Below are 27,072 nucleotides of genomic sequence, written 5' to 3' on the forward strand. Positions count from 1 at the left end.
CAGCCACTCTGGGCAGCATCTAGCAAAATACTCTAAACAGTCAAACATTAAAAACTTCCTTAGAGTGGGTAGCACAAACATTCAGGACAGACTGTGTCAGTAAGCTTCTTGGCATATTTATTAATTGCTACTAATCAAGGAAGGGTATTCAGTTTTAGTCCTTGAATCCACACACAGCTTTATTGTGGTCCATAGACCCAAAGTACGCAGTATTTTAGTTCTTGGATACCTTTGCTGCATACAAATTTGGGGTGTTTTTTGTCTGTCTCCAAAGAACTGAAAAATTGCTTGTGTGGGACTTTTTCACAATGATTCTTTTGCAATGCTTCTTGTGCAAATGGCACTTAATTCTTAGCCTTTGAGGCTTGTTTCTACTTGACTATGAAAACTTAAGTTGGCTTATTGTTTTCCTTACAGGTATTCGGTACAGTACAGAAGTGAGTGTCGATGAAGTGAAAGCTTTGGCTTCTCTAATGACATACAAATGTGCCGTAGTGGGTAAGTGATGTTTGTAAAGGTCCATGTACGTTCAGTCATTGCCAATAATATTTAAGAATCTTGATGCCATGTCAAACTTAAATCTCAAGCATTACATTAGAATATGAGATGGGCTACTTACGTATTTATTATATATAAAATATTTAATTCCAACTGTTCTTCATTTGATGTTTCAGTGAAGCAGTTATCTGCTTAAAATGAGAAGAAATTTAGGTTTAGCATTGAATTAGCATAGCCTTTATTTAAGCACTTGCCTGTTAGCCATGTTGCATGCAGCTAGGGAAATTGGTTTGTGGAGAGAATATGGGTCACTTCAACCCTCTTCTGTGCCCAGCATGGAAACCAAGCTGACTGCCAGAGAAGAAAAGCCACCTTCACACCCAACCTAGAAATATAACTGCTGCAGGAATGACAGAACTCATCCCTTCTCTGCCGTATCCCAGCAGTCTAGTAAACATTCTTTGCCAGTTAGTAACTTTTGTGAACTTTCTAACACGGCTAAATTAGTGGGATGTGTTGAGAGTGGAGAGGGTTTATATGGGGAATAACCATATTTACTGATTAACAGGATTTGGGAACACACCAAATCAACCTACAATTTATATGGTGCCAAAGCTGCCTGTTAAGCCCCACTAATTCATAAGTCAGACTTAATTCATTGTTTTAAAACACACACATAGGCTAGTTTAGGTGTTCTCTTCTTAAAGAGGGATTAGGATTATACCTCAGGGTCCTATAGTCTTTCCCCTGCTTTCTTTCCCAGCTTCGAAATGTGGGAATTTGGGCTTGGCAAAATTCTTCAGTTTCTATGATTTATCTCCATATTTTTGTGATTCAGTGCCAGTAACAATCTGCATTGCTTTTAAAGGCTTTTTATGTTGCTGTACGCCACCGTGATGTTTTGCAAGCGGGCGGTATATATATTATTTTGTTAATAAATAAAAATAGAAAATGCCAAATACTCATCACCAGTAGTAGCAGGTTCTGTTTTCCCCATCATTTACCCCTACTCTTATTTTGCAAGTTTTGTATTCTTGTTTAACTTAAGCACAAACATTTGTTTTCAGACGTGCCGTTTGGTGGTGCAAAGGCTGGTGTAAAGATCAATCCTAGAAATTATACAGTAAGTTCCAATCTGACAGAAATCTTTTAACCAGCATGCTTAGGTTGGGTAAGTTTGAGAAATAACTCTGCTATAGTAGGGGTGGAAATCTTGTATTCTGTAGCATGTTGAGGAATGAAACATAGGCAATGTATTCGCAATTTAAGGTTTTAAAACAAGTAAGGTGTTTCAGAATCTCCTGTGTAAAAGGTTACATTGCTTAAATTTATTTACAGGCGTCCACAGATTTTGGCTGACCTTGTTAGCTAACCAAACATTTAAATTCACCAAGACACTGCTCTCTCTCCCCCCCCCCACTGCTCTCTCTCCCCCCCCCCCCCTGGAAGAGCTGGATGTTTTCACTGTTCCTCAAACTCATTGCAAGGTTGGGGTCAATCCCATGTCTCCTTCCTGCTGTTCCAAGTTTAGATCCAGATAGTGGATTAAGAGGTTACTCCCGTAGTTGCACTGCATTTACAAGGTGCTTGGAATGTTTCAAGCACAATGTAACTGGGGGGATGTGTCCCCTACAACAATCAGAGTTGTTGTAGTATGACTAAGAGCACATAAGCAATGGAAACACAAGTATTGTTGAATGTTTTTCTTGGTAAAATCTTTAACATATGACATGAATGGTTGATGTCTTGCGACCTGGACGTTAACTGCTTTTTTGTTATAGGATAATGAATTGGAAAAAATCACAAGACGGTTTACCATAGAACTCGCAAAGAAGGGCTTTATTGGTACGTTATGCAGCAACTGCTGTAACAATTGCTATGAGAAAGATGGCTCAGCAGCATTTTCTGCCTTTATCTCTCCAGAAAGGTTTTAGTAGTTGCTTAGCATGCTTTGAGTAACTCATGCACCACAGTGTAACTGTTGCATTTATCACCTCTAGGTCAGTGTTTCCCAACCTTGGGCCTCCAGCTGTTTTTGGACTACAACTCCCATCATCCCTAGCTAGCAAGACCAGTGGTCAGGGATGATGGGAATTGTAGTTCAAAAACAGCTGGAGGCCCAAGGTTGGGAAACACTGCTCTAGGTACATGCAGAAATGCCAAAGTGCTTTGTATCTTTCCTCCAACAAATCTATCAAGTTAGACTGTGTCTGGGCTGCACCACTTCTGATTGCAGATTCTTGTGACTGAATGCTGAGAAGAGTTTTAGCTTCTCTTTCACCTGCTGTTTCCCAAAGCGCAAAGAGTTATTGTTTATGGAGGTGTACCCAGTCATGCCAATTCCCCCATATTGTTTGAAGTGGTACAGCCCAGACACAGGGTTACTTCCCCAGTGAGACTTGAGTGACTTGCCAGATAACACCTTCCATCCAGTCACTGAGTAGAGCTCTCATATTTATAATACAGTGGAGTTTTATTTAGTAACCTGTCCAATATTGGGGCTCTCCTTTATCATGTGGGATGAAGGAAAGGGCATGCTGGAAAAGGGGATGGAATCTTTCGTTCCATTAACTTACTTTCAGATTTAAACCATTATCTGTTCCTTTTGAAACTCCCCTTGCCTCTCTTTTCTCTAAGCTTAAGCTACTAGGTCTTTACTTAAAACAGGGATTGCCAATATCTGAATCCAAGAGGTTGACTTTATACTTTAGCCCAAGCTCCATAGTATATTGCACTGACATATACACGTCTCCTGACCCACTCATAGGCGGTCAGACTGTACCATAAGAGCAACATAACTTTTCTAGTAAGGGCTTTGCCGTGTGATAGTCGGGTAAAAATTTACCAAACCTTGATTAAATTTTAGTGGTGCCAGTTGCAAAACAGCTTTATGGCTCAGATCTAGTTACTGTTGGTCATCTCTACTTGAAAAGAAAGATGTTGGCATACTCGAGCGTATTTAGTTGCTTTTGTATATTTTTCAAATATGCCAAGACCTTGTTGATGTGGTTGTAGCCAGGGTTGCACATGTTTGCATGTATATGTAGCATAGACTTGTTCAGCAGCTGTCACTTATTTTTGCTTTCTTTCCTAATAATTCTGAACACTGTATTTGCTTTGTGCAGAGTTAATGCTTTCATTCTATGGCCCCAGAATTGCACCTGAGTAGCTAACAGCTGTGCAAACGTAGCAAAATAGCTCTTCTTAACCTGGTCAGTTTGCTATTCAGAGCAATTTTGTTACTGTTAGCTTTTTCATGCTGGTCGAAGTTGTGCCAGTTTTAAAGGAAGTTGAGGAAGGAAATTGAAGCTCCACCTTGTAGCAACCAAAAAACAAGGCTTTGTCATAGCTTTCCAAAATAACCCGATGGTTTCAGAAATGACTATCTTATACTGTGTTTTCCAGCCTTTACTAATGTCCCTTATAAGTTTCACTAGTGTGTGAATTGTTCTGTTTCCATTTTTTTCATGTGAATTCCCCCCCCCCCCATAAAATTTCGAATGGCTTCTCATAACCAGACATAACTCTGTAAAAAGGGGCTTGTCCCTACATGAGAAATACTGCAAAGAACTGAACTGCCTCTGGTCTAACAGGAAAATACTTCTGGAAATGAATTATTGTTATCTTTGCCTTGTTTTCCTGCTTAAAGATATTTCTTCAAAAAACACTGTACAGTGGTACCTCGGGATGCGAATGGGATCCGTTCCTGAGCCCCGTTTGCATCCCGAATGGAATGCAAGACGCGACAGCACGTCTGCGCCAGTCGCATTTCTCTGCTTCTGCGCATGCGCGTGACATTATTTTGAGCGCATGTGCGAGCGGCGAAACCTGGAAGTAACATGCCCTGTTACTTCTGGGTTGCTGTGGAGTGCAACTCGAACGCGCTCAACCCGAAGCACATTCAATTTGAGGTATGACTGTACAGGGATTCTAGGCTGCCAGTAATCCTAAATGCACTTTCACACCAAAACCATGAAGAAAATTAGAGGAAAGCATTAAATACCTTTTCCCAGAGTAAACCGAGTAACACAAACTTGGTCCTGAGTCATATTAACGTGAGACACAAACATCTCAGTAATATGGAGCATGTGAAAAGCCAGGAATGGTTCCACTTAACCTCACATGTGGCTCTAGTATACAGTGCTGCTGCATTGGTGTATAGATGATGATAATTAATCATCTGATCCAGAAGTCTTCCAAGCAGTCTCCAAAATTTGGGTGCATCATAAGAAATATTGATTCATTGTTTATAAAGCACAAACCAGTACTGTACTGTATTGTAGTTCACAAAACGGTGTAAGAGTTGCTATGATATTGATCACTTAAGGTTGGCTGTAAATTGATACAATTGAGACTCGTGTTTGAATTGTGTTGATGGTTTTAATCTTGCCTGCAGGGCCTGGTGTTGATGTGCCTGCTCCTGACATGAGCACAGGTGAGAGGGAGATGTCCTGGATTGCAGACACCTATGCCAATACCATAGGACACTATGTAAGTTCTGAGTAAAGGCACACGCTTTAATTTAGGTAGAATTAGTCAACCCATTTTGCCAATTGTGCAACATTTGCCATTTCTATAATCTTAAGAACTATGACTAACAGATTTGTGATATTTCGCATGTGCAATACAATGCAGAAGGCTTGTGTCACTTTTTAACAAGCCGGCACCACAGTCATTTGTATTGCTACTTGAGTCTTATTCCTGATAGAATTTTGGCGTTAGTTTTGAATGTACAAAACTAGTAAAAGCTGTTATAGCAGTTGATTGATGCTTTTATATATTGCAGAGTAAAACAATTGTAATTGCCTCTGTTTCAGTACATCTTTGGGCTGTTGTTTCATTCTAAATTGGTGGTGTTTAAAAAATTTGGGTAGCTTCACACATTGATGAAGTTAGTGTGGCTACATTCTATGAGCCATAATGTTCCCATAATATACAGCCATACTTGAGTTTTTCTATTGCATGTACACATGAGAAGCTAAGGCCTGTTGCAGCTCCCAGGTACTTGTGCATATGATAGTACAGTGGTGCCCCGCAAGACGAACGCCTCGCAAGACGGAAAACCCGCTAGACGAAAGGGTTTTCCGTTTTGGAGGCGCTTCGCAAAATGAATTTCCCTATGGGTTTGCTTCACAAGACGAAAATGTCTTGCGAGTTCCTGCGGGGGTTTTTTCCTCCCCCCCCCTTTTTCTAAGCCGCTAAAAGCCGCTAAGCCGCTAATAGCGCTAATCCGCTAAGCCGTCGATGGGCTTGCTTCGCAAGACGAAGAAACCGCTAGACGAAGAGAACCGCGGAACGGATTCTTTTCGTCTTGCGAGGCACCACTGTACAACCTGTTCCCCCAATCTTAATTCTTGCATTATAGAGTCGTATACCTAATGTTACTCTGATGCAGTGCCTTCCAGATGTTGTTGAACTATAACACTCATAATCTCTGGTGAAATTATGTCCCATGCTAGTGGGACTGATGGGAGTTCTGAGCCTAACATCTGAAGGGCACCCAGTTGTCTACCTCTGCAGCAATGTATAAACCAAGGAAAAATCATGCTAAGAAAAGGCTGGGTCAAATTCTGTTCTGTTGTATACTAGTTCTGTGTGTTCAGGGAGCCTCTTGAATATTGCTATTCAGGCCTATTCATAAAATGAGATTCAGGCCTCTGAGCTACTCATTCCTGCAACCACCAACTGGAACCAGTCAGAAAATAGTAGCTGGGAGTCACACAGGGATCTTGATTATTGGCAAGAAATCATTGCAGTGATGGGGAAGGCCTATTCCTGAGAATTTTGTCCAGCTTCAAGTTGGAGTAGTACTGGCCAGTGGTCAAATTCACTCTAAAGCTGTCTATACAATGGTACCCCGAGTTATAAACGCTTCATGTTATAAACTCTGCTAACCTGGAAGAGTTACCTCGAGTTGGGAACTTTGCCACAGAATGAGAACGGAAATCGTGTGCCAGCGGTGCAGTGGCAGCAAGAGGCCCCATCAGCGAAAGCACACCTCTAGTTAAGAACAGTTTCAGGTTAAGAATGGACCTCCGGAATGAATTAAGTTCATAACTAGAGGTATCACTGTATATTTTTATTCATTGTAATATAACTGGAGGTGGACCTTAGTCTCTTGAAAAATAATTGTGGTGGTTATACGTCCTGCAAGGCTGGCTTTGTTTTGCCTCTTTCCATTTAACACTTGCTCATCTCTGAATAACAGGGCACGAGAATACAGAAGTATGCCTCCTGGTAAAGCAGTTTGAATTCCCTGTCATAATTTATACCACAACAGGAAAAGTGTTTCTTTTTCAGGATACAACAGGCTGGCCTTTGAGAGTTCTTAATTATTCATGCATGAGAAAGCTTTTGAATAATTCCACAGTTCCTTTGGCTAGATTGCTGTGAGTTAGCATTTTGCTTGTTCAAGGTGGCTATGGAAACAAGTTTCTGGAGCAGCTTCTTCATTCGGCCTGTTACATTCAATTTATACTTTGTTTGCAAGTTGAGTGGCAAAATGATAAAGATTCTAATAAACACAAAGTAGAAAGCAATGAGAAGTGTTAAGACTTAAAATCTTTCTTGGCCCACAAGCATGTTGCTGTGATTAAATTCTACTGTAGCAAACTTTTTAGTATTCAGGGCAGTAGAGCAGTGTCCCTGTACAGTTTTTGTTTTCCTCTTTTATCTTGTGATTCAAGGCACTACTTCTAAGAGATTTTTTGTCCCTGGGAATGTTTGCATGTTAGTTCTGGGCATTGGATGCCTAAAAACATGCAAAACATAAGTATTGGGATAACTTAGTTAATAATTCTCTGCAAACCTGCAGGTTTTAAGTGTCAGTTGAAAATCTCTAGCTCAATAATTGTTTCATGCAATGTGTTGCCCTAGGAATTAGTTTGAGACTTGGTGTTTCAAGGTTAGTCAAATTGAATTGTAAACCCAGTTCATTTTCAGTTCAAGTATTGCTTGCCTAACTTTTTGAAGCAACAGTGTGGCATGCCTCACGTGCATTTAAAGTGAAAAAGCTTAGTTCTGTAGTCTTGTATGAACTTCTGCTTTCAAAAGTGCATAGATAGGCATGCATGAAAGTGTTTTGTGGGGTCCAAAAGCTTGCAATAAGTAGGAGTTGGCAGAGTCGTTCATTGTATATTCAAGAAGAGTTTTGTCACATGCTACTGATAGAAAACTAGTTAAAGCAATCTTGGGTAACAGTTTGCAGTTTAATTTCCCATTCCCAAAAACATGAGTGACATCTTAGCTGTAAGTCAATCTAGTTGGCTTTCTATAAAACATTCTGATGGTGATCCTCAAATGTTTCCTGCTGTAAAATCACAGTCCTTTCCCAGTTCAGCACAGACACCTGAATCTTGACAAGCTAGAAATGGCCAAGCTGCTCTGCAGCACCCATTGATTCTGTTGTAGGTGCAACAGCTCCCAACCAAAGTGTTGGGTGCCAACCTGCCTGTGGAGCCACAGCTGCTTCCAGACCAGTTGAGTCATGCAGTATCTTGTCCCTGTTCATGCCCTGCACTCTAGGTGTGCCAAGCACAACACTCCACACTGTTGTGTGATATAGCAGGTTTATGGACTAGGTCCTGTGGTTGTGGGATTGTAATCCCAGATGCACTTGCTATGAGAAAAAACACTAATGCTCACTTGTGAATGAAGCAATTCTTATATGAGTCATCAGCAAAAGAAAATAGTTTTATGCTATGAGTCAGATGTTGTTCTAAGGCGTAGCAAGAAGAAGAATGCTGCCGAGAGTTTTAAGGGGCTCCTGCAAAAAGTAGATTTAGAAATGAAGAGGCAGTTGAAAAATGGAAGGAAATGGAAGATTGTTGATAAGGAAGTTCAAATTGTCCAGAACGTTGGTAATATGGGGAATAAGCTTTCCATCTGTCGTTTGTGGGAGGTGTTCCCTCCAGTGGCAGCCCTGTGTTATGGAAGCACACAGTGAACTTGACACCAGACTGCCAGTTTTTTGTGGTGGTCTTCATGTTTAACTCACCCTTTGTGTAATGAATACACATGTGCTAAACTACAAATTAACCAGCCAGCCCCTCTCTGCTTTGTTTTCATTGAGGGAGCAGTGAAACATGTTTCAGCTGTTTTAAAAGAATCTGAAAAAAAGAGGATGAAACAAAAAAAGTGCAGAAAGAAGTATATAATTAGAAGAGTAACCCTGCTATGCATAGGCTCAGATATCTGCCTGGTCTTTTAACAAATTAAAGGATTGTGCTAATAGTTTTCAAATAATTGTATTCTATGTTCCCGTTGCCAGATTATTTTAAAGGTGATTAAACAGCTTTGGCTGATTTAGTTGTAAACTGCCCATAGAAGGTTCAGATCCTCTTATGTGCTATTGCACAGTCGACAAAGTCTACCCAAAGTGGATAATATTTTAAGTATAGTTTAATTGGGATTTCTTATAAGCTTATTTTAATATAGCAGGGTAGGAAAGCTAGACTAACATGCTTTTTAAGATACATTGAATCAATAAGTGAGCTATGCGGAAGCTGTTCCGTTACCTAAAGGGTGCAAATGACATTTATGAACCATTCAAACCATTTATGAACCATTCAAAACTTGGGTGTACCCATTCACAAAAATCACTGGTGTGTGTCATTACTTGTCATGAAACACTGCTGTGAACCAAATCCACCCCTTCAGCAAATGCACACTGATGTAAAATCTAAAAAGCTGTTAAAAATATGTCAAGGTGATCTTAAGTAATCTGGTATCTCTTCTTTCTGGCACTTACATTAATATAAATTTACTACATGGCAGTTTGCTGGGCAGTAAGCAGATCCTCAAGACATCCTATGTCATGCAAATGCCTTTAAATTGGTGAGAGTACAGTATTGTGATAAACTGATTTGTTTGCAGGAGCAACAACTAGATATGTTGACTTCAGTGAAGCTAAAACACATAAAAAATCAGATGTTTTGACAGATGTTTTCCATGGGAATGAGCCTAACTAACCTTTTTTATTACTTTTTAGGACATTAATGCCCATGCTTGTGTCACGGGAAAGCCAATAAGCCAAGGTGGTATACATGGTCGTATCTCTGCCACAGGCCGTGGAGTCTTCCATGGAATTGAGAACTTCATTAATGAAGCATCATATATGAGTCTGTTGGGAATGACTCCAGGATTTGGGGATAAGACATTTGCTATCCAGGTAATTTTGTCTAGAATAGTAACCACACTGGAGAGAAAAGCTTTAACTGATAATATGCATCTCATGGGATATTGCTAGAACTTTAAAAAACAGACGTGGCACACAATATGACATTCAGATTCTGCTAAACCAGACACTGTAATTGACATTGGTAAAGAGGTCTCCCTCCTTTTCTTTTTTCCTTTTGTATTGTGTCAGATCATAAGCCTGCAGGAACTGACTTCATAAAAAATATTTGTGTAATGCTTAAAAAAAATTGTGTGCGTTATATATCAATCATGTTGGAAGTAGTATATTCTGTAGATAGGTCCTTTTTTGTAAAGCAACCTCCAGTGTATGGGGGTTTCATGAACATACAGTAGCTGCTGTACTGCATTCTAGGTCCTGTGCCATCTGCATAGTCTGAAAGTAGACAACTTTTTATTCATTTATTAAAAGCATTTATAGCCTACCCTTCATCTCAGTGGATTCCAGGGTGCAGGACAAGCTAGAATCAAATTTTAGATTTGTTAAAACAGAAAGTTGCCCTTACTAAATATGGGGTTGTACTAATGAGTTACTGTATTTTTGCCAATTAATAAGCGAGAGGGGAATTCTGACCTGTGAAAACAAAGGGATGCCAACACTGCCGCTCTGGAATGCTTGTGTTGGCAGAGCTGAAATGGGGTGTGCCTGTGCCCAAACAAACAGGGAAATAATAAGGGGGGAAATGGAGACAGGCAAGCTTTGTCCTTGAATAAAGCTGGAAGTAGGTTGCATCCTTTTCCCTCTGAAGTAACTGATTTAAAAATTAGCTGAAATAGGCTGTACAGACTGCTAAACTGTCAGGGCTGCAGTCTGGCGTAGGTCAGCAACAAAACAATAAATCAACTGAACCCAGTGAAATTATTTATTCAAGGAAACCAACCACAGCTCTGGCCTACTTGTCTCTGAAACATTTTCTAGGATGTCTTGCCCCGATGAAGTAATTGCAAGGACTGAAGGTCCCCACCTTCCCAGTGCCCACTAGGGCTCCTCCTCTCCAGGGTCTTTCCTACGCAGTCTCAGGCTGCATCTGCACGCAACCACCCTCTGCTCTGTTTGTCTCATTTCTCTGTGAGTTATAAAGACCACATGGGAGTGAAGCTGGTTGGAGCAAGAGCAGAATACTCACTGGCTTCTGCCTTGGAGTCTGAAATGTGCCCTGCAGCAGCCTCTTCCTGTGCACTAGACCCTGTCACCTCTTCTGCTTCTGACACCGCCTCCCAGTCTGCTCCTTCTCCCTCTGACTACTCCTTGTTGTTCCATTAGGCTCTGATCCTTCTTCCCCAGGGGATTCCTTAGGGGTTCCCCATTTGGTGCCTCCCACCACTCCTCTGCATCCAGCCAGGGCATGGCATATGCTAGTGCAAATTTACTTGCATCCTAAGTAGTCATTCCTAGTGCAAACATCTAGGATTGGGTTCCAAAACCATATGAATTTTCCTTTAGGAGGATCCAAACCTCCTTTTCTCCAGCTTAAAGAGTTCAGCATCAGCATTCCAAACTACTGGGAAGAGGAAGAAATATTCTTGAAACTGACTATCTTTCAGTGTAACCTTTGTGAAAACTAAACACATTGCTGTAATGGGTGATGGTGAAATCTTTCATGGACTTTCAGCTAATTTCTTATATCCCCAGTAACAAACATGGCATCCCCTGAAATGTGAATACCGTACCTGACCATAAAGCGCACTTAGTTTTTAGAGGAAGAAAACAAGAAAAATAATAATCTGAATCACAGCCTCCTTGAGAGGAGCGTGATCCCCGCAGAGGCTTGGGACGCTTGGGAGGGAAGCTGCGCATCCACCAGCCATATGGTTGATGGGGCTAAGCTTCCATCCTAAGCCTCTGCAAGGATCGCTCTCCTCCTGCAGAGGCTTGGGAGCCTTTCCTTCTCCCCACTTTTTTCTCCCTCTCCCTAAGCAGCACAGCCCCCTTTTCCAGCCGCCTCCTCTCCATCCCTTTCACCCAAACTCCTCAGGCGATGCCTGCAATTTCTCCCCCTTCGCTGCTGCCTCTCCTTTGCCCTCTACCATGACTCTCCACTTGCAGCAACCTACCTCCTCTCCCTTCGCCCTGCTTCTCAGTCCCCCTCCTCTGCATCCTCTTTCTCCCCTCTCTCGGCAACTGCCTCTTCCTGCCATCCTCCAGCCAACATCCCCGAAGCTATCGGGAAAGGGGAGGCCGTCGGCAAAGCCTCTCTCAAAGAGAGCGCGAGGCAGTGTCGCACAGCCTGCCTGCCTCTCCCAAACCTTCCCGGGGCTTCAGGGGAAAGGGAAGGCTGCCAGCAACCCGGGAGGGTGGGGCAATGGCATGCATCGCACTCAGGTGATTTGGCTCCAGTGACCATACATTCGCTCCATAATACGCACAGACAAAAAGTGCATCTTATGGAGTGAAAAATACGGTAGGTTGTGATTTAACCAGCAAAGGGTTTGATATCTCCCGTTTATTTGTACAGTGATCTTGAGCCTAAATATACTTCTCTTCTTAACAGGGATTTGGCAATGTAGGATTGCATTCTATGAGGTATCTTCATCGTTACGGTGCAAAATGTGTTGCCATTGGAGAAAAAGATGGCGCAATCTGGAATCCTGATGGACTTGACCCAAAGGAGTTGGAAGATTACAAATTGGTATGAAAAACTGATTCTTGATTTCATTGCAAATTTGTACAGCAAAATTAAACAACATATTGGCAATGGAGAAGGTACATTTGAGTATTTTGATCAATAAAACAGGGGGGAAGTGTTCCATAAATGTGTGTTAGGACTACTCGATATACAGAATTTAACCATAGATTTTCGGAAAGTATATCTGCTGACTTTACCATTAAGGAAATTTCCTTAGAGATCCATATAGCATCTATCCGACTGCTCGACTGATGTACTTCTGACTGGAAAGTATATTCTCTGTCTAGTGGGTGTTTAAACCTCCAGGCATCAATTAAATTTAAATTTTCAATCATTTCAAAGAAGGTTTGTGGTAATTTCCCTTTTTTTGACTCTGATTTCCTTATTGTTCTGTCCATCTCTAAAGAAAATACTCCATTCATATCTCCTAACATAATAATATTTTGGTCCATGTACTCCATTAGCCTGTTTTTTAAATCTTTAAAAAAATCAGCCTTCTTTTCCTTCGGGGCTTATATTCCCACAATTACAACCTTTCCCCCTGTATTGTAATTTGTGTCGCAATCACTCTTCCCAATTCATCTTTAAATAACAATTGTGGTTCAAATTTGGGCCTAATATACAAAGCTACTCCTCGTTGCTTGGTGCTGTCTGATGATACAAATTCCAAACAATGTCCTTTGTTTATCAGTAATCTGTCTTTTAGCAATATGTGTTTCTTGTAAACAAATTGTATCTAAATTTTGTTTCTTTAAAATATGTGCTATTTTATTTACTTTTACTTTTCCATTCAATCCATTTACATTCCAGCTTAATATTTTCATATCTGCCATATTGGTTAGGTTTCAAAGTCTTGTCTTGTCTTTTTTACTTTTCTTTTTCTTCCTATTTTTATCTTCTTCCTCCTCCTGACTGTCTACACTATCCTCTGATTGTTCTGGGTCCTGTCCTCCTACTGCACCTTCCAGAGCGGGGTCTGTACCTCCAAAATCTTTATGATACTTCCTACAGAATTTCTCTACCTCCTTTTCATCTCTGATTCTATGTTTATAAGTTAAAGAGTTACCTTCTGGGTACTCCCAGCGGTACCTGTTGTCATTTCTTCTGAGAGTACCTCCAAGGTCTTTAAATGGGGCCCTTTTTTTAAGGAGACGGGGAAGGACTTCTTTATATAAAATAGTTTCTCTCCCCCCAATTTTGAATTTATTATCATGAGTCTGCCATATTTTGTCTTCTATCCACCCCAAATTTAGGTGTATCAGGCAGTCTCCAGGCCATTTTTGGCCCTTGCTTGTTTGGATCTAATTCTATACCTAATTCTGTGGAATTAGATATAGAAGCAGATTGGATTATTGAAACTTCTGTTCTATTTGAATTCACTGGAATGAGCCATTGACTTCCCTTTTGTATCCAAACAGCAACATGGATCGATTCTCACCTACCCAAAGGCACAGCCCCTGGACTGCCACATTCTTGAAGCAGACTGTGACATCCTCATCCCAGCTGCCAGTGAAAAACAGTTAACAAAGGCCAATGCCCACAAGGTCAAAGCAAAAGTAAGAGGAGCCTGCAGAATAAATGCTTGATAATGGATCCAGAATTTGTGATCTTCTTGCTATGGAAAAATTGTGTTATTTTTGATCAAAAGTTTTTCTATATTCAGCTGTAATATTTTATTTTATTTTCCAGATAATTGCTGAAGGTGCTAACGGACCCACAACTCCTGAGGCAGATAAAATCTTCCTGGAAAGGAATATCATGGTTATTCCGGTAAGGTATATAATGCCTCCATGCCAAAATTAGCATTCATTTAAAAAAAAAAAAAAATACCTGTTTTACATGCCAAATATCTTCTGGGAATATAAAACTTGCCAGTAAAAAAATGTGCTATCATTTTGGAGCACATTGAATTTTTTAGCAAAATTCCCAATGATTTTAATGGAGCTGGATTTGTACCCTATGAATTTCCATTTTCTCTATAGCAAGGGTGGTACAGGGGAATACATCACAACTGGATGCATAACTTTGTAAATTGATAGTTAAAAAAGAAAACTACAGAGTTATAAAATTACTCAAGGACTCAATTTGAAAATGAATTTTGGGCAAGGGATCCATCCTGGTTGAAGATTAATTGTATCCCATACAAATAAGCCTACTCTGATCAGATTTATCTTTCCTTTCACTTCTGTATTTCCAAGCTGTTACTCATAACAGAATGGGGTGTTTGCAGCCTTTTTCAGTGGTGTTTCAAATATACACTATTTCACTTAAATGCGTGATGCCTTCGAATGTAACCCCACTGTAGGGAGGGTGTGTGTGTGCGCGCGTGTGTGCGTGCATGCGTGCCTGTATTGTCATTTAGCCTAGTTGGAATGTAAAGAGAAAGAAGTGCAGGCTTTTAGTACAACATTCCATTTCTGATCACTCACAGCCACATTCTCACAAGCCCCTAGTCCGTGTCCAAAGGAATGGGGTGCTTCTATGCTGCTGCTGCTCCTCACTGTGGCTTGACTTGGAGCAGTGAGAGAGTACTCCTTGGACAGTGCCAGCCAACCTTAAAGTCCCACAGGCAGATGATATATATGCTAGCCCTCTATTCCCTCCCACAACACACACAACACTATCAAACCTATAGTTACGTAAATCCAACTAACAATAACACCCACAACGTAACTGGCTGTGTTTAATTATGTGAATTCTTTATACATCATATAAACATATCTCTTTTCACATTATCAAATTAGTAGAAGCCATTAAAACCAACATTTTGAACAGATAATACAAATAGATCAGTTCTTATATATGTAATGTCCAAATAGAAGCTTTTTTGTGTTCCACGTACATCTTTACGAATACAAATGTCGGACGCGACGACTTTAAGAAGCAGTACTTGTAGAAAATGAACTTGTTGTTTGTAATGTTCCACATATGCCTTTGCAAAGTGTAGTTGTATGCAGTTGCTGTATGCAGGTATCAGACGAAAGATACGAAAGATCTTAATATATGCCTTTGCAAAATATAGTTCCTGTATGCAGGTATCAGATGAAAGAACTTGAGACAAGGATTCCTGGAATAATACTTTGTTTTGCCCTGCCGGGCTGCGTCAGCCATGCATACTCTAAATAATTGCTTCTACTTAATTTGATAATGTGAAAAGAGGTATGTTTATATGATGCATAAAGAATTCATATAGTTAAACCCTCCCACAGCCCGGCAAGAATGCTGGCCTTTGCTGGCCTTTGCCTAGGTAGCAAAGGCATACCTCCTGATTGACTCCTCTTAAGTCACTGCATTCTAACAACTTGGCTTGCTTTATCACCTTGGGGATTCCATCTGCTGTTGGTATCTTTTTGGCTTCCAGTACATCAAACATTGCACAGCTGCAGGAGGTAATACCTGAACAATCGTCTTGATTTTAGGAGTAGGGGGGGAATCCCCATGAAGGGTAGTACAGGTGGCAATGTCATGGAAGGGAAAGCTCACATCTGAAATACATTATGAGAGAGTCCAGCAATGGGGTGCAAGAAACCACCTTAGGATTTGGGGGGGGGGCACTTAACCACCCTCTGGCACTGCCTGTGCCTGTAGCATGTTAGCAGCCAGTGCAAAGATGTTATGCTCTCCAAGGTCTGCTTCTGACTGCTGCCTCCTCAGCTCCCTCTGCTTCAACCCCCCAACCCAATTTAAATGCAGTCAAGATGAGGTGGAAGAAGCTGCAAAGGTGACACCCAACAACTGAACCCAATTTGAAGTGTGTTATGCTCAATGAGTGTTGGTATCTGTAATAGCAGCTAAACTGGATTTTTCAACCAGCTTTATTTTACAAAGTGGTACTAGAGTTCGTGATATTAACAATTTCTGTCTGTTGCAAAGCGTACCTTTCCAAATTACCATCTTTTGCAGTTTTGAAGTATACTTTACGTTGCCCACCATGCATTTTCTTACCAAAACCCCCCAAAACCTTTCAATTTTGTCCTATTCAGGATCTCTATTTAAATGCTGGTGGTGTAACTGTGTCGTACTTTGAGTGGCTGAAGAACCTGAACCACGTCAGCTATGGTCGCTTGACTTTTAAATATGAAAGGGACTCAAACTACCACTTGCTAAGTAAGTATAACAAGTACTGCACACTTTATGCAGATTCAGTAATAAATTGTATCATCCCAACTACTAATAACAAACTCCCTTTCTTTAGAAGATTTCAAGTTTTGTGAATTAGTTTATGATATATTCTGACAGAACCTTTTAGTAGAACTTGTATGGCATAATGCATTACATAGAATAATACTGCCAAAAAAACCCCTATGTAAATGCAAATTAATAATACTGGAGAATTAGATTTTCTGTTCTATAGTGAAAGTTTATAGATAAGTTACTGGCAATACTGAAAAGCAAATTTCAGCTTAAAAGTGGAAGTAGATACATTTTGCATTAATCTAGAAGTCTCGTCACCTGTCTGTCTGTCTGTCTTTGAATCGCTGCAGAGTTCTGTCTTCCTGCAGCAGAATTGCTTCAGTTGAAATACAGTGGTGCCTCGCAAGACGAAATTAATTCGTTCCGCGAGTTGCTTCGTCTTGCGATTTTTTCGTCTTGTGGAGCGCGGATTCCCCGGGTATTAACGGTTTTACGAAAAAGGAAGCAAACCTGCAAGACATTTTCGTCTTGCGAAGCAAGCCCATAGGGAAATTCATCTTGCAAAGCACCTCAAGAAACGGAAAACCCTTTCGTCTAGCGAGTTTTTCGTCTTGCGAGGCATTCGTCTTGCGGGGCACCACTGTATAGGAAACTTAGAAGTAGCAAAGCAAGTGCTTCTGAGAAAGGCTGCTGAAACCTGCCTTCTGAGTCAGCCAGGGCTGCACACTCATTGAATACAGCAGGATTTACTTCTGACTAAGCAGGCATAGGATTGCATTGTAACTGTCTGGACTGAACTTGCTTCATTTAAGAATCATGCATAGGAAAGCAGCAGGACTTATTTATTTATTTCTCCCTCCTTCAGTGTCTGTCCAGGAAAGCTTGGAAAGAAAGTTTGGGAAACATGGTGGAAGTATTCCAGTTGTGCCTACTGCTGAATTCCAGGATAGAATATCTGTAAGTAGCTGCTGCAAGATTTTGCTCATTGCATATCTGATAAATGTCTGTTGCAAAAAAAAGAGAAGCCAATCTGTGGGTGCAAGTTGTATAATTGTCAGACTAGAGTAAAAATATCTCACTACTTATAGTATGAAGGACATAATATGTGTTTTGCTTAGCTTCTTTCAGTGGGTTATAGTTCCAGATGTTGCTGAATTTTGGAGGGGAAATGCATTTTTTTTATACCTACCCACAATCTTTGTTAGTCTATGGCAGCTCATGTTGAACATGTCGTGCTGTAACAAGCCCCAGCTGGGTACTAGAGGTGGGAGCTGGCAGACTCCCTAGACTGAAACAACTTAAAAGTCAGACCACATCAGTATGGCTGCTGTTGGTGGGTTACCAGTAGGTTGACACAATAATAATAATAATAATAATAATAATAATAATAATAATTTATTATTTGTACCCCGCCCATCTGGCTGGGTTTCCCCAGCCACTCTGGGCGGCTTCCATAAAAACCAAAAATACACTAAAATATCACAGATTAAAAACTTCCCTGCCTTAAGATGTCTTCTGAATGTCAGGTAGTTATTTATCGCTTTGACATCTGATGGGAGGGCGTTCCACAGGGCAGGCGCCACTACCGAGAAGGCCCTCTGCCTGGTTCCCTGTAGCTTTGCTTCTCGCAATGAAGGAACCGCCAGAAGGCCCTCGGCTCTGGACCTCAGCGTCCGGGCAGAACGATGGGGGAGGAGACGCTCCTTCAGGTATACTGGACGGAGGCCGTTTAGGGCTTTAAAGGTCAACACCAGCACTTTGAATTGTGCTCGGAAACGTACTGGGAGCCAATGTAGGTCTTTCAAGACCGGCGTTATGTGGTCTTGGCGGCCGCCCCCAGTCACCAGTCTAGCTGCCGCATTCTGGATTAGTTGTAGTTTCCGAGTCACCTTCAAAGGTAGCCCCACGTAGAGCGCATTGCAGTAGTCCAAGCGGGAGATAACTAGAGCTAGATAACTAGATAACTAAAAGGGGTCTCTACTTTGGGGGGGGGGGTTCACACAAGTGTAAGGCACTAGCTCTTGATGCTTTCCTTTTGGTACCAGCCCAGATGAATGTATTCTGACTAGTGAGGAGGAAAGGAAGGAATTTATTGAAAGTATGGGGTTGGGAGCACTGCACTTTCTAGGTGAGAGATAGAGTGGGGGGCCTGAACGTCTGACAAAGTGCTGACACAGGGAATGCAGCAAGATGCACTTGTGCTTATCGACTCTGTGTACTTAGGTATGCTTGAATTGATACCATGGTACTACGTGCCTTGGCAAAGTTTCCATTGGGAAACAGGAAAGAGTGGGAGTGCCCCATTCCAGTGATCACAGGCAATGGGACAGTTGGCAAAAGTGTATGGGGGTCACTGTGGGAGATGAGACTATGGATACCTGCGTCCCATGCCCTATAGCAAACTTCTCTCCTGTCCACAGGTTCCTGGTAGTTGTTTCACTGTGCCTTCTGACTTTGTAGTGCTGTTAATTAATGCTAGTGACTTATCCATGATTTTTTTGTGGATGAATGGGCTGACCTGGGATGTATTGTGGAGACCTGGGAGGGTGGGGTGGGCAGAGTAGATCTGACCCCGATTTGTCCTCCTGGATACTCTGTGCAGCATCCACATAGACTGGGGAACCGTCTTGCTCACCACGAAGGTGCGTTGCCTTTTGATGGTCTTGGAAGGCCTTCAGCTGGGACATACAGACTGGCTGGGAATTTGCAGCTTGCCATAATTGTTGTCTAACTTTGAATATTTACTGACACAGTACTCTGAAGTGTACTGAATTACATGCATGTTATATACATCTGGGATAATCTATTGCTAGGCTTCCTAGATAGAAATTCCAGGGGGAATAGCCTTGTTAGTATGTCAGCTGAATATAAACAGTTAAATTAAACGCATTTAGGTTGGTTTGGCTTTGGCTAGTTTCCTTTTCTATCCAGCAGTTAAAGGGGTATACAAAAAGTGGCATAATATATCAATCCCTTAAGCACTAATATTAAAAAAGTACAAAATGGGGGTCTGGCTGGTTTCAGACTGACTACTCATTGCAATTCTTTTCAATATAGGGTGCATCTGAAAAAGACATTGTCCATTCTGGTTTGGCCTACACCATGGAGCGTTCTGCTAGGGTATGTATTATGTAACGGTGGAAGCTTTAAACTTGTGTTGACACCTTATCTCCAGAGGTAAATTGCAGAGGCACATAATAGGGTAAAATTGTCCCTCCTCACTCCAGTTTCTGGGTTGCATTAATCAGCATTGGGTAACCTACACAGAGCATTAAATGAACTCTATTATTTTTCTAACCTGCTGATTAGCAAAAAAAAAATATTCTACCTATAACTATAGCAACAAGTAGTGGAGGCTGTTCTGCCTGGTGAAGTGCCTGGTTAGTGTTGCTTTAGGCTGCCCTGTTCCCTGTTGTAAGCTCAACAGTAAGCCCTTTTGAGCAGAGGCTGTACATGCATATGATTGCACTGTCTGTCTCAGCTAAACCAGAGTGAATACACCGAGGCAGCTCCTCGTTTCTACCATCTGTCTGCAATGGCAGCTGACGTAAAATGGTTTGCTCTGTCATCAGTTCTGTGGTGTGTTTCTCAGCCTCTTCCAGGATCAGAGTAACTGAATGTCAATGCCCCAACATTTAGAAAGAATGGGTAGGTCCCTGTGCTTAATAAATTGTAGAAGTATTCAGTTACCACGTTATTGGCTACCTTGTGCCATTTAGAAAATGAATATGAAGCCCAAGCTAATTAAGGAGCATTATATTCCTTATTCAATTACTTCTCCAAGTCAGATCAATATTAGCATTGTATGTGTATTCAATAAGAGCTCAGTAAATATTTTGTACTCACATTGTAACATTTTTGTATTCTCTAGCAAATCATGCGTACTGCTATGAAGTACAATCTAGGTCTAGACTTGAGAACAGCTGCCTACGTCAATGCAATTGAGAAAGTCTTCAAGGTGTACAATGAAGCTGGCGTGACCTTCACATAAACGGATAGTCGTCTGCCAAGGTCTGGCACCCTGTTGCATACCCTCTTCAGAAAGCGTATTTCAAGTTTACATATAACCACAGAAACCCCTCTTTTCTCACTTAACTATAGCGGATATGATTCTCTGTTGGCTTCAGTTTGAGTTAGTCTTTCATCATTAAAAAAATAAATAAATCTGGGGGTTAGTGCTTCATGCCGAAAGATATCTAAAGATAACCAGTTCATATGCACTTGTTTTGGGGGAAGGGGGGAGGTTCTAAGTATTCTTTGCCATGAAACTTTAAAAAAGGTACCTTTTTATTGTATGAACCTGTGGTCTAGCCACAATAAGCAACCTAGCAAAGCTTCAGATCACACGAGTGTGTGCTATTGGAGCAAATAGCCAACTATTCATGCACTTTGGTTTTCAAACAATAACTCTCCCAGCTTTGGCACTTTGAATAAAGGCCTTGGATGATCAATGCAGTGGCATTATCAGCGACAGAACGGGCCTCCTGCAGGGAATATCTTTGATAGGATTCTCATTTTTACACTTAGCAGCATCATATACCTGGTTCCCCTTAGGCAATGTGTGTTTCTTTTTATAATCTGTGCTCCTGTTACAGGGATGCCTTTAAATCATGTACTCATCCTCTACTCAAGCACTGCAAGGTGCACGTTAAAAGATGGGTTCCGGGAGCTAGTATTTTTATAAGCTGAAGCAGCATCATTGTTGTACAGGCACCCAGCGAAATTATCTCTTGTGTTTAATCTTATCGCAGCATATTCATTAAACTTGTTTTTTAAAAGAAGAATTGACATGTACTTGAGCATAATCTTAGGTAGTCCAAAGAACTTGTGTAGCCTCTTACTCAGTTGTGTTTTATTGTCTGAGAGCTTTTAGCGTTAGCTATTGCCTCAATGAACAATTAAATCATTGGCAACAAGGAGGCAAGCTGCTACTACAAACTTTGTGTAGTGTCCTAACATGCTGACTTTGTTCTCTTTTTTGGTGGTTTGCATATTCTGAACATAAATAGTTTAATACAAAGAGGGCCTTGAAGCCAGGACTCGATCACAGTTTTGACGATTCTTGATAGGTATTTTTTCCAGAGGAGTCCTATAAAAGTGCCAGGTGTATTTATGTAATGAATATGTTTTTTTTTTTAAAAAAAACACCAAACCCAAGCCTTCCCAGAACTCATGCTTTTTTCTAGCGACTTTGTAACTCATGACATAACATGGTAACAAAAGCAATTATTAAAAGTTGACCTTTCCAAACATATGCTGGTTTGTGTTTTTCATAGCTTTTCACAACATCATGAGAGCTGAAACGTTCAGTGTAAATAGAATGAAGCTGGATTTGGAATTAGACAGAGAACTTTTCAGGCATCTTTCATAGTACTGGTAATCAAATTTGTACAATGTGTAAACGTTCCTTGGTTTTAATTGGAATGATACAATGGAGTTACTGATGCATTTTATTCCTGACGGCTGTTCAACGTATGCAAACTATTTTTGGTGTTATAGATATCAAGTGTTGAGCAGACATGTGTGAACAGTCCCTTGAGTTTTCTGAACTGTCCCTTTCCTTAAACTTTGCATTTTGTCCTGAACCGTTTTTCACCTTAATGTTTCAGTTCTTGTACCCTTTCCACTTCAAACTACTACTTATTCTTGCCAGTGACCAACAGTTCCCTAGTTTGTCCAGCCAAAACTCTTACCGCTGTGTGGCATAATCATGCTAATGCATAGTTTCCCTCAAAACTTTGAAGTTTTTGTAAATAGTTTTAATGAAATGGAGTTCCATCTGAGCTTTGCACACAGGATCTTCACAGTGGGGTGGGGAGGGTCCCCCACTCACATAGGATGTTGTGTGGGACCTGAGGAGTATTTAGTTAGATGATGCATAGTTAAAGCCACATATTACATTTTATGTGTGTGCCTACATGCTTATGTGTGCATTCGAGTCTCGCATAAAATGTATATGCCCACTTAACACGCCCTAGCGCTTTCTGCGAAACCAACCTCATGAACACTTCTCAATACGGTCGTATTGAACCACCATGTAAAACATACACCTTGTTAGTTATAATGAAACAAAGTTTTAAGATTTAATGAATTTAATGAAATGCATAGGGATTTATAGCTTCACTTTTAATGAAGGTGTAAAGAATATATGCCAAACACCTGAATAATTTCTGTCCTTTAAATGTATAATAAGAGAAAACAGTATACGAAGGTGCTTCAGGTTACAGACTCCGCTAACCCAGAAATATTACCTCCGGTTAAGAACTTTGCTTCAGGATGAGAACAGAAACCATGCTCTAGCGGCATGGCAGCAGCAGGAGGCCCCATTAGCTAAAGTGCTGCTTCAGGTTAAGAACAGTTTCAGGTTAAGAACAGACCACCAGAATGAATTAAGTACTTAACCTGAGGTACCACAGTAATAGGTTTAAGTTGAAACGTTCTTCTCTTCTTCACCTTGTCCAAAGGCTTTGCCCCAGGCAGTTACCTGGCTTGTTAGGCTTTGTGCAGCCTTTTCTCCAGTATCCTGTGCAGCCTTGCAGGTGTCATCTACCACTTCAAAACAAAAAGGGAAACAATTTAAGGAGGTGAGAGACAATGGCTGACTACATATGTGGTTTGCTTTTTCCATAAGATGTAGAACTGTATTGGAAGTGCAAGTGTGCATGTGGGGAGGAAAGTCTACATGCTGTTTAAGGAACCCGTTCACCAGATGAAGAAGCTGGCTTGCAGCAGTTCAGATCTAGTTCACTATTGTCTGCTCTTGACTGACAATGGCTCTGCAGGGTCTCCGCCAATGGCCTTTCCAATTACGTTGGTACATGAACCCTTTTTTAAGCTAGATTTGCCAAGGGTTACACTTGACATCTGCATGCAAAGTGTGTGCTTTTCTGACTGAGCTTGGAAAGGAGCTACAGAATGCTTATTGTGCGGGCTGCTAACTTGATTTCAAAAACACTAGCCACCTGGGAAGGCTCGGGGTAATATTTAGCACAGTGGAAAAGAGCTAATTTGGATTTTTGAGTTTTCTGTCTCCTGTTGTCATATTTGAAGAGGTAAAAATCTGGACACGAAAAGTTGTAGAGCATTTTTTAGGGCAATCGCCCGATAGCCCCTCTGTCGCCCAGGTCGACTGAGTCTGAACCAGAGCTGTCCGCACACACACAAAACCCCCCAAACCCAGGACATTCGTTTAAAAATGTAAAAATTTTCCCCAGGTGGGTATGTAGGACCCCTGAAGGACATGTCAAGAACTTCCTGGATGTATGGCAACCCTATAATACCAGTTACTTGAACACAGATTTACTATTTGGAACAGAAAAACTGTTCCCCACTTAAGTCTGTACTGGAGGGGTGGGGGAAATCTGAATTTAGAAGGTATGCACCAAGTCTCTTCTACATTTATAAGCCATCCAGATACCACACATTTTGAGAATTGCCCGGGTTATTAGAAGAATGCCTCCTTACCTTTCTGACCAGCTTCTGTAGCCTGGTCCAGTGCTTTCTGCACAGCCTGACCTGCTGAATTAACTGCAAGTAAAAAATAAGAATAAATCACAGAAATAGAAAAGTTACAATTCTATGAATTGTACCAAGCACATGAATGGTGTATCCTATATATTAATACCAAACTCATAGTTAGTTCTTACATAGCCAAAAAGCATTACCCCATCTCACAATGGAGGTATCAGCAAGCCTTTATGGACTCCCATGGTTTGCAGTAGGTAAATTTTTTGGGGAAAAACCTAGAAGAGTGGAGGAGGACCCAACATACCCCAGTAAAAACTGAGCATGCTTAATGGGTCAACATGCTGGCTTGGCTGTCGGAGGATGGAAATAGAAATCCAGAGGGAAAGACTATATAGAACAGGATCATGGAAGACACACTGGCTGGCTAAAATCCGTAACACGAGCAGTTCACAATGCAACATTTTGTTGTTGATTCCACATGTTGTAAATCATATTCAGGAAGAGAAACATAGCTTATTACACTAGTTCTGCTGAGAGATTTATTTGCTTTTGGTTCTTCTGTATCTCCCTGGCAGTGGCTATTTCATCAGTCTATCGGAACTGTTCCTATCCTAGCTGGTCACTCTTAATTGTAACTTGATGAGCTAATGTCTGAGTTCGCCTTTTTTCTTCTTCCTTTTGTCTTAGATTACAAGCATGAAGGACTGTCTTGTCTTTGTACTTAATTGATCTGTAAGCTGCTCTGGGAGCCTTTAGCTGAAGAGTGGAGTTAAAATGCTATAATATTTATTTTTTAAAAAATGAGCTGCAGCCACTTTAGTAAGGAAGTTCTACACATCATTAACATTTTAAGAGGCATTTCAGTTTTGCATTCCTGTGATAGTGAATACACACTTCAAGGAACTTGCATAAATCCTCCATGTTGCCCCAGGTCAGAAGATTTGCCAACTTTTCTCACCAGATCATGGGTCTTTTACTGCTTTTTGACCAAAGCAGAAAAATCTCAGCTGAAGCATTTCCCAGCAAGTTGGGAAAACTCGGTTTACAGAATTTCTGTTGGCCCAGATGTTCAAGGCACAGCAGTTCAGCTCAAGAAAAGACGGGAATCCAGCATTTCAGAGAGAAAAAGCAATTTACGGTCTCTATCCAAACTCTTTAGAAAGACTGCCAGTTTTTCAAGCAAGCCATTGCAATAGCTTGAACAGAAGCTGGATTTCTAGACAATAGCTGGTGATATTTCTCCACATAACTGCAGAAAGTGTTGCCTGTTTTTGCCGGCCAGGCTGTTTTCGGGTCAGTTGGCAAACCCTGTTGTTTATATAATGAGTTTTATTTTGGAATTCTAAAACGACATTTTGTGCCTTGATTACTAGCCCTGGTATAAACACTTGCATGGAAAACTTGAACAATTATGAAACAGAGGGGTCTTTGTTTGACTTTCTAGACCCATGCCCTTCCATAACTTTTATTTAAAGGTCAGGATAATTCCTGTCGGCAGTACATTTCTTGACAGACAAATCAAACCTTTTTTATATCTATAAATAAGAAATCCAGTTTGAGGTATTGAATTATCTTCACACATTTTTGTTAAAGTTATGCAATGCCAGAAAACATTTTGCCTCCATTGTTTCCATTTTCAATTGTAAAATAAATATGGGCAATCATGGGCGTAGGCAGGTTGGGGCACCTTCCTCCCTTAAATCAATAGAAATCAATAAAAATACATATCTATCTGAGGTTCTGCCCCCCCCCCAAATCCTGGCTAAACTCAAGTGGGCAATGCAGTATGATACATCCCCTATCCCCCCTTGTAGGGACAATACAGATGTTAACTTTGTGGGGAGGGGTATTTTCTCAGAAAGGCAAAATCCCAAAGTGCCTTCTCATGAAATCCAAGATATCCATGCTTGGTTTTTACCCCACCCTGTTCCAAAGAGGCTTACTAAGGCAGAAGAAGAAAGTTGAACATATATGGCAACAAAAATAAAAATAGGTTCCAGGGAGCTTTGCTAACATACCAAGAAAAAAATGACCCGATCTGTTCATGTGCAATTAATACCCTTGCAGCCTTTTTTCCTATTACAGTGGAGCATGATCAGCAGGTAAAATCACTGAAAGTTGTCTTACATGAGATTGGACTACTTTTTCATCAAACCTAGTGCATTTCTGGACTCAGAGAATCATAGAATCATAGAGTTGGAAGAGACCACAAGGGCCATCGAGTCCAACCCCCTGCCAAGCAGGAAACTCCTGTGACTCAAGGGTTTCGGGCAGAGGTCGTTCACCTCAAAGCTATTAACAGCATAGAGAATAAATTGATAGTAGTAATACCTGCACATCAAGTTGCTGTTAAGACAACAACCCACCCCAAGTCTGATGTTGGCGTTACTTAAGGATAGATCTTTCTGTGACTGAAAAAGTAGAATATAGACTGGTGGTTTTACAAGAACAAAGACATAACCTCAGTGTCTTTACCTGCAACCTGGGAAGCGAGCCCGGTCATTGTTTTTCCTTCCTCTTCAAGATTCAGCTTAAACATTTTTGCTTTTGTGTGGATGAGATCTCCTGCTCCCTGATTTGTAGATCCCCAATCAGTTGACGGACGGTCACTTTCTCAAATGCAGTCCAGCCCTGTTTTGTTGCTTCTCAAAGAGTTGGCTCTTATAGACAGGCAAACTCCTCCCAGCTAGGATCCAGAAAAACCCACAGAGCTCTGTTAGTCACCAAACTCCTGACTTCAAAGAAAGTGGAGGGTTTTAAATTACTGTATTCTTCCTTGCAAAGGAGAGGGTGGGGTTTGGCACTTTTAAAATCTTTTTTAACTAAAGTAGTTTTCCACAGCTGCAAAACAAGAGTGGTTGTGGACTGGGCTGGCCAGCCTGCTGTTATGAAACATTTCCATAATGATGGCTTTCAGAAGAGCCGGAGGTTTTATAAGGCCAAATAACGGTAAATTTCAATGTATGGGAAGGGGGAAATGACACCAGTCCAAAGATACTAATTACTGTGTTTGAAAGCACATAAACTTCAAATCAGAAACCTGTGACCAAACTGGATGCAGCTGTGCAGGAGATTAATTCAGCCTTCTGTTTTTTTGTGGCACACCTGGGAGTGCAAAAATGGCACCAGGCAAGCGTCTGATCTGTGACAC

The 27,072-nt window shown here is 41.0% G+C and overlaps 2 protein-coding genes across 2 annotated transcripts in view; one reads left to right on the forward strand and one right to left on the reverse strand.

Annotated features, from left to right (window-relative positions):
* GLUD1 (glutamate dehydrogenase 1) overlaps positions 1–21,706 on the forward strand; it is a 35,001-nt gene extending 13,295 nt beyond the window's left edge. Inside the window, exons 2-13 of the mRNA XM_081861187.1 lie at positions 418–498; positions 1,566–1,621; positions 2,280–2,343; positions 4,895–4,989; positions 9,488–9,667; positions 12,186–12,323; positions 13,739–13,876; positions 14,010–14,090; positions 16,304–16,427; positions 17,320–17,411; positions 19,512–19,574; positions 20,326–21,706. Coding sequence (XP_081717313.1) covers positions 418–498; positions 1,566–1,621; positions 2,280–2,343; positions 4,895–4,989; positions 9,488–9,667; positions 12,186–12,323; positions 13,739–13,876; positions 14,010–14,090; positions 16,304–16,427; positions 17,320–17,411; positions 19,512–19,574; positions 20,326–20,445 — 1,232 coding nt within the window. The 3' untranslated portion in view covers positions 20,446–21,706. The remainder of the gene's footprint in view (positions 1–417; positions 499–1,565; positions 1,622–2,279; positions 2,344–4,894; positions 4,990–9,487; positions 9,668–12,185; positions 12,324–13,738; positions 13,877–14,009; positions 14,091–16,303; positions 16,428–17,319; positions 17,412–19,511; positions 19,575–20,325) is intronic.
* An 834-nt stretch (positions 21,707–22,540) lies between these two features.
* Positions 22,541–26,672, reverse strand: LOC309341607 (uncharacterized protein). The gene is made up of 4 exons (XM_081861325.1): positions 26,397–26,672; positions 23,919–23,981; positions 22,871–23,006; positions 22,541–22,658 (listed from the first exon to the last, which is right to left on the reverse strand). Exons 1-3 carry the CDS (start codon positions 26,458–26,460, stop codon positions 22,879–22,881), a joined length of 255 nt encoding a protein of 84 aa, XP_081717451.1. The 5' UTR covers positions 26,461–26,672; the 3' UTR covers positions 22,541–22,658; positions 22,871–22,878.
* Positions 26,673–27,072: the final 400 nt, after the last annotated feature.

This window comes from Podarcis erhardii, assembly GCF_964252035.2.
Source record: "Podarcis erhardii genome assembly, chromosome: 5".
NCBI classification, from domain to species: Eukaryota; Metazoa; Chordata; class Lepidosauria; order Squamata; family Lacertidae; genus Podarcis; species Podarcis erhardii.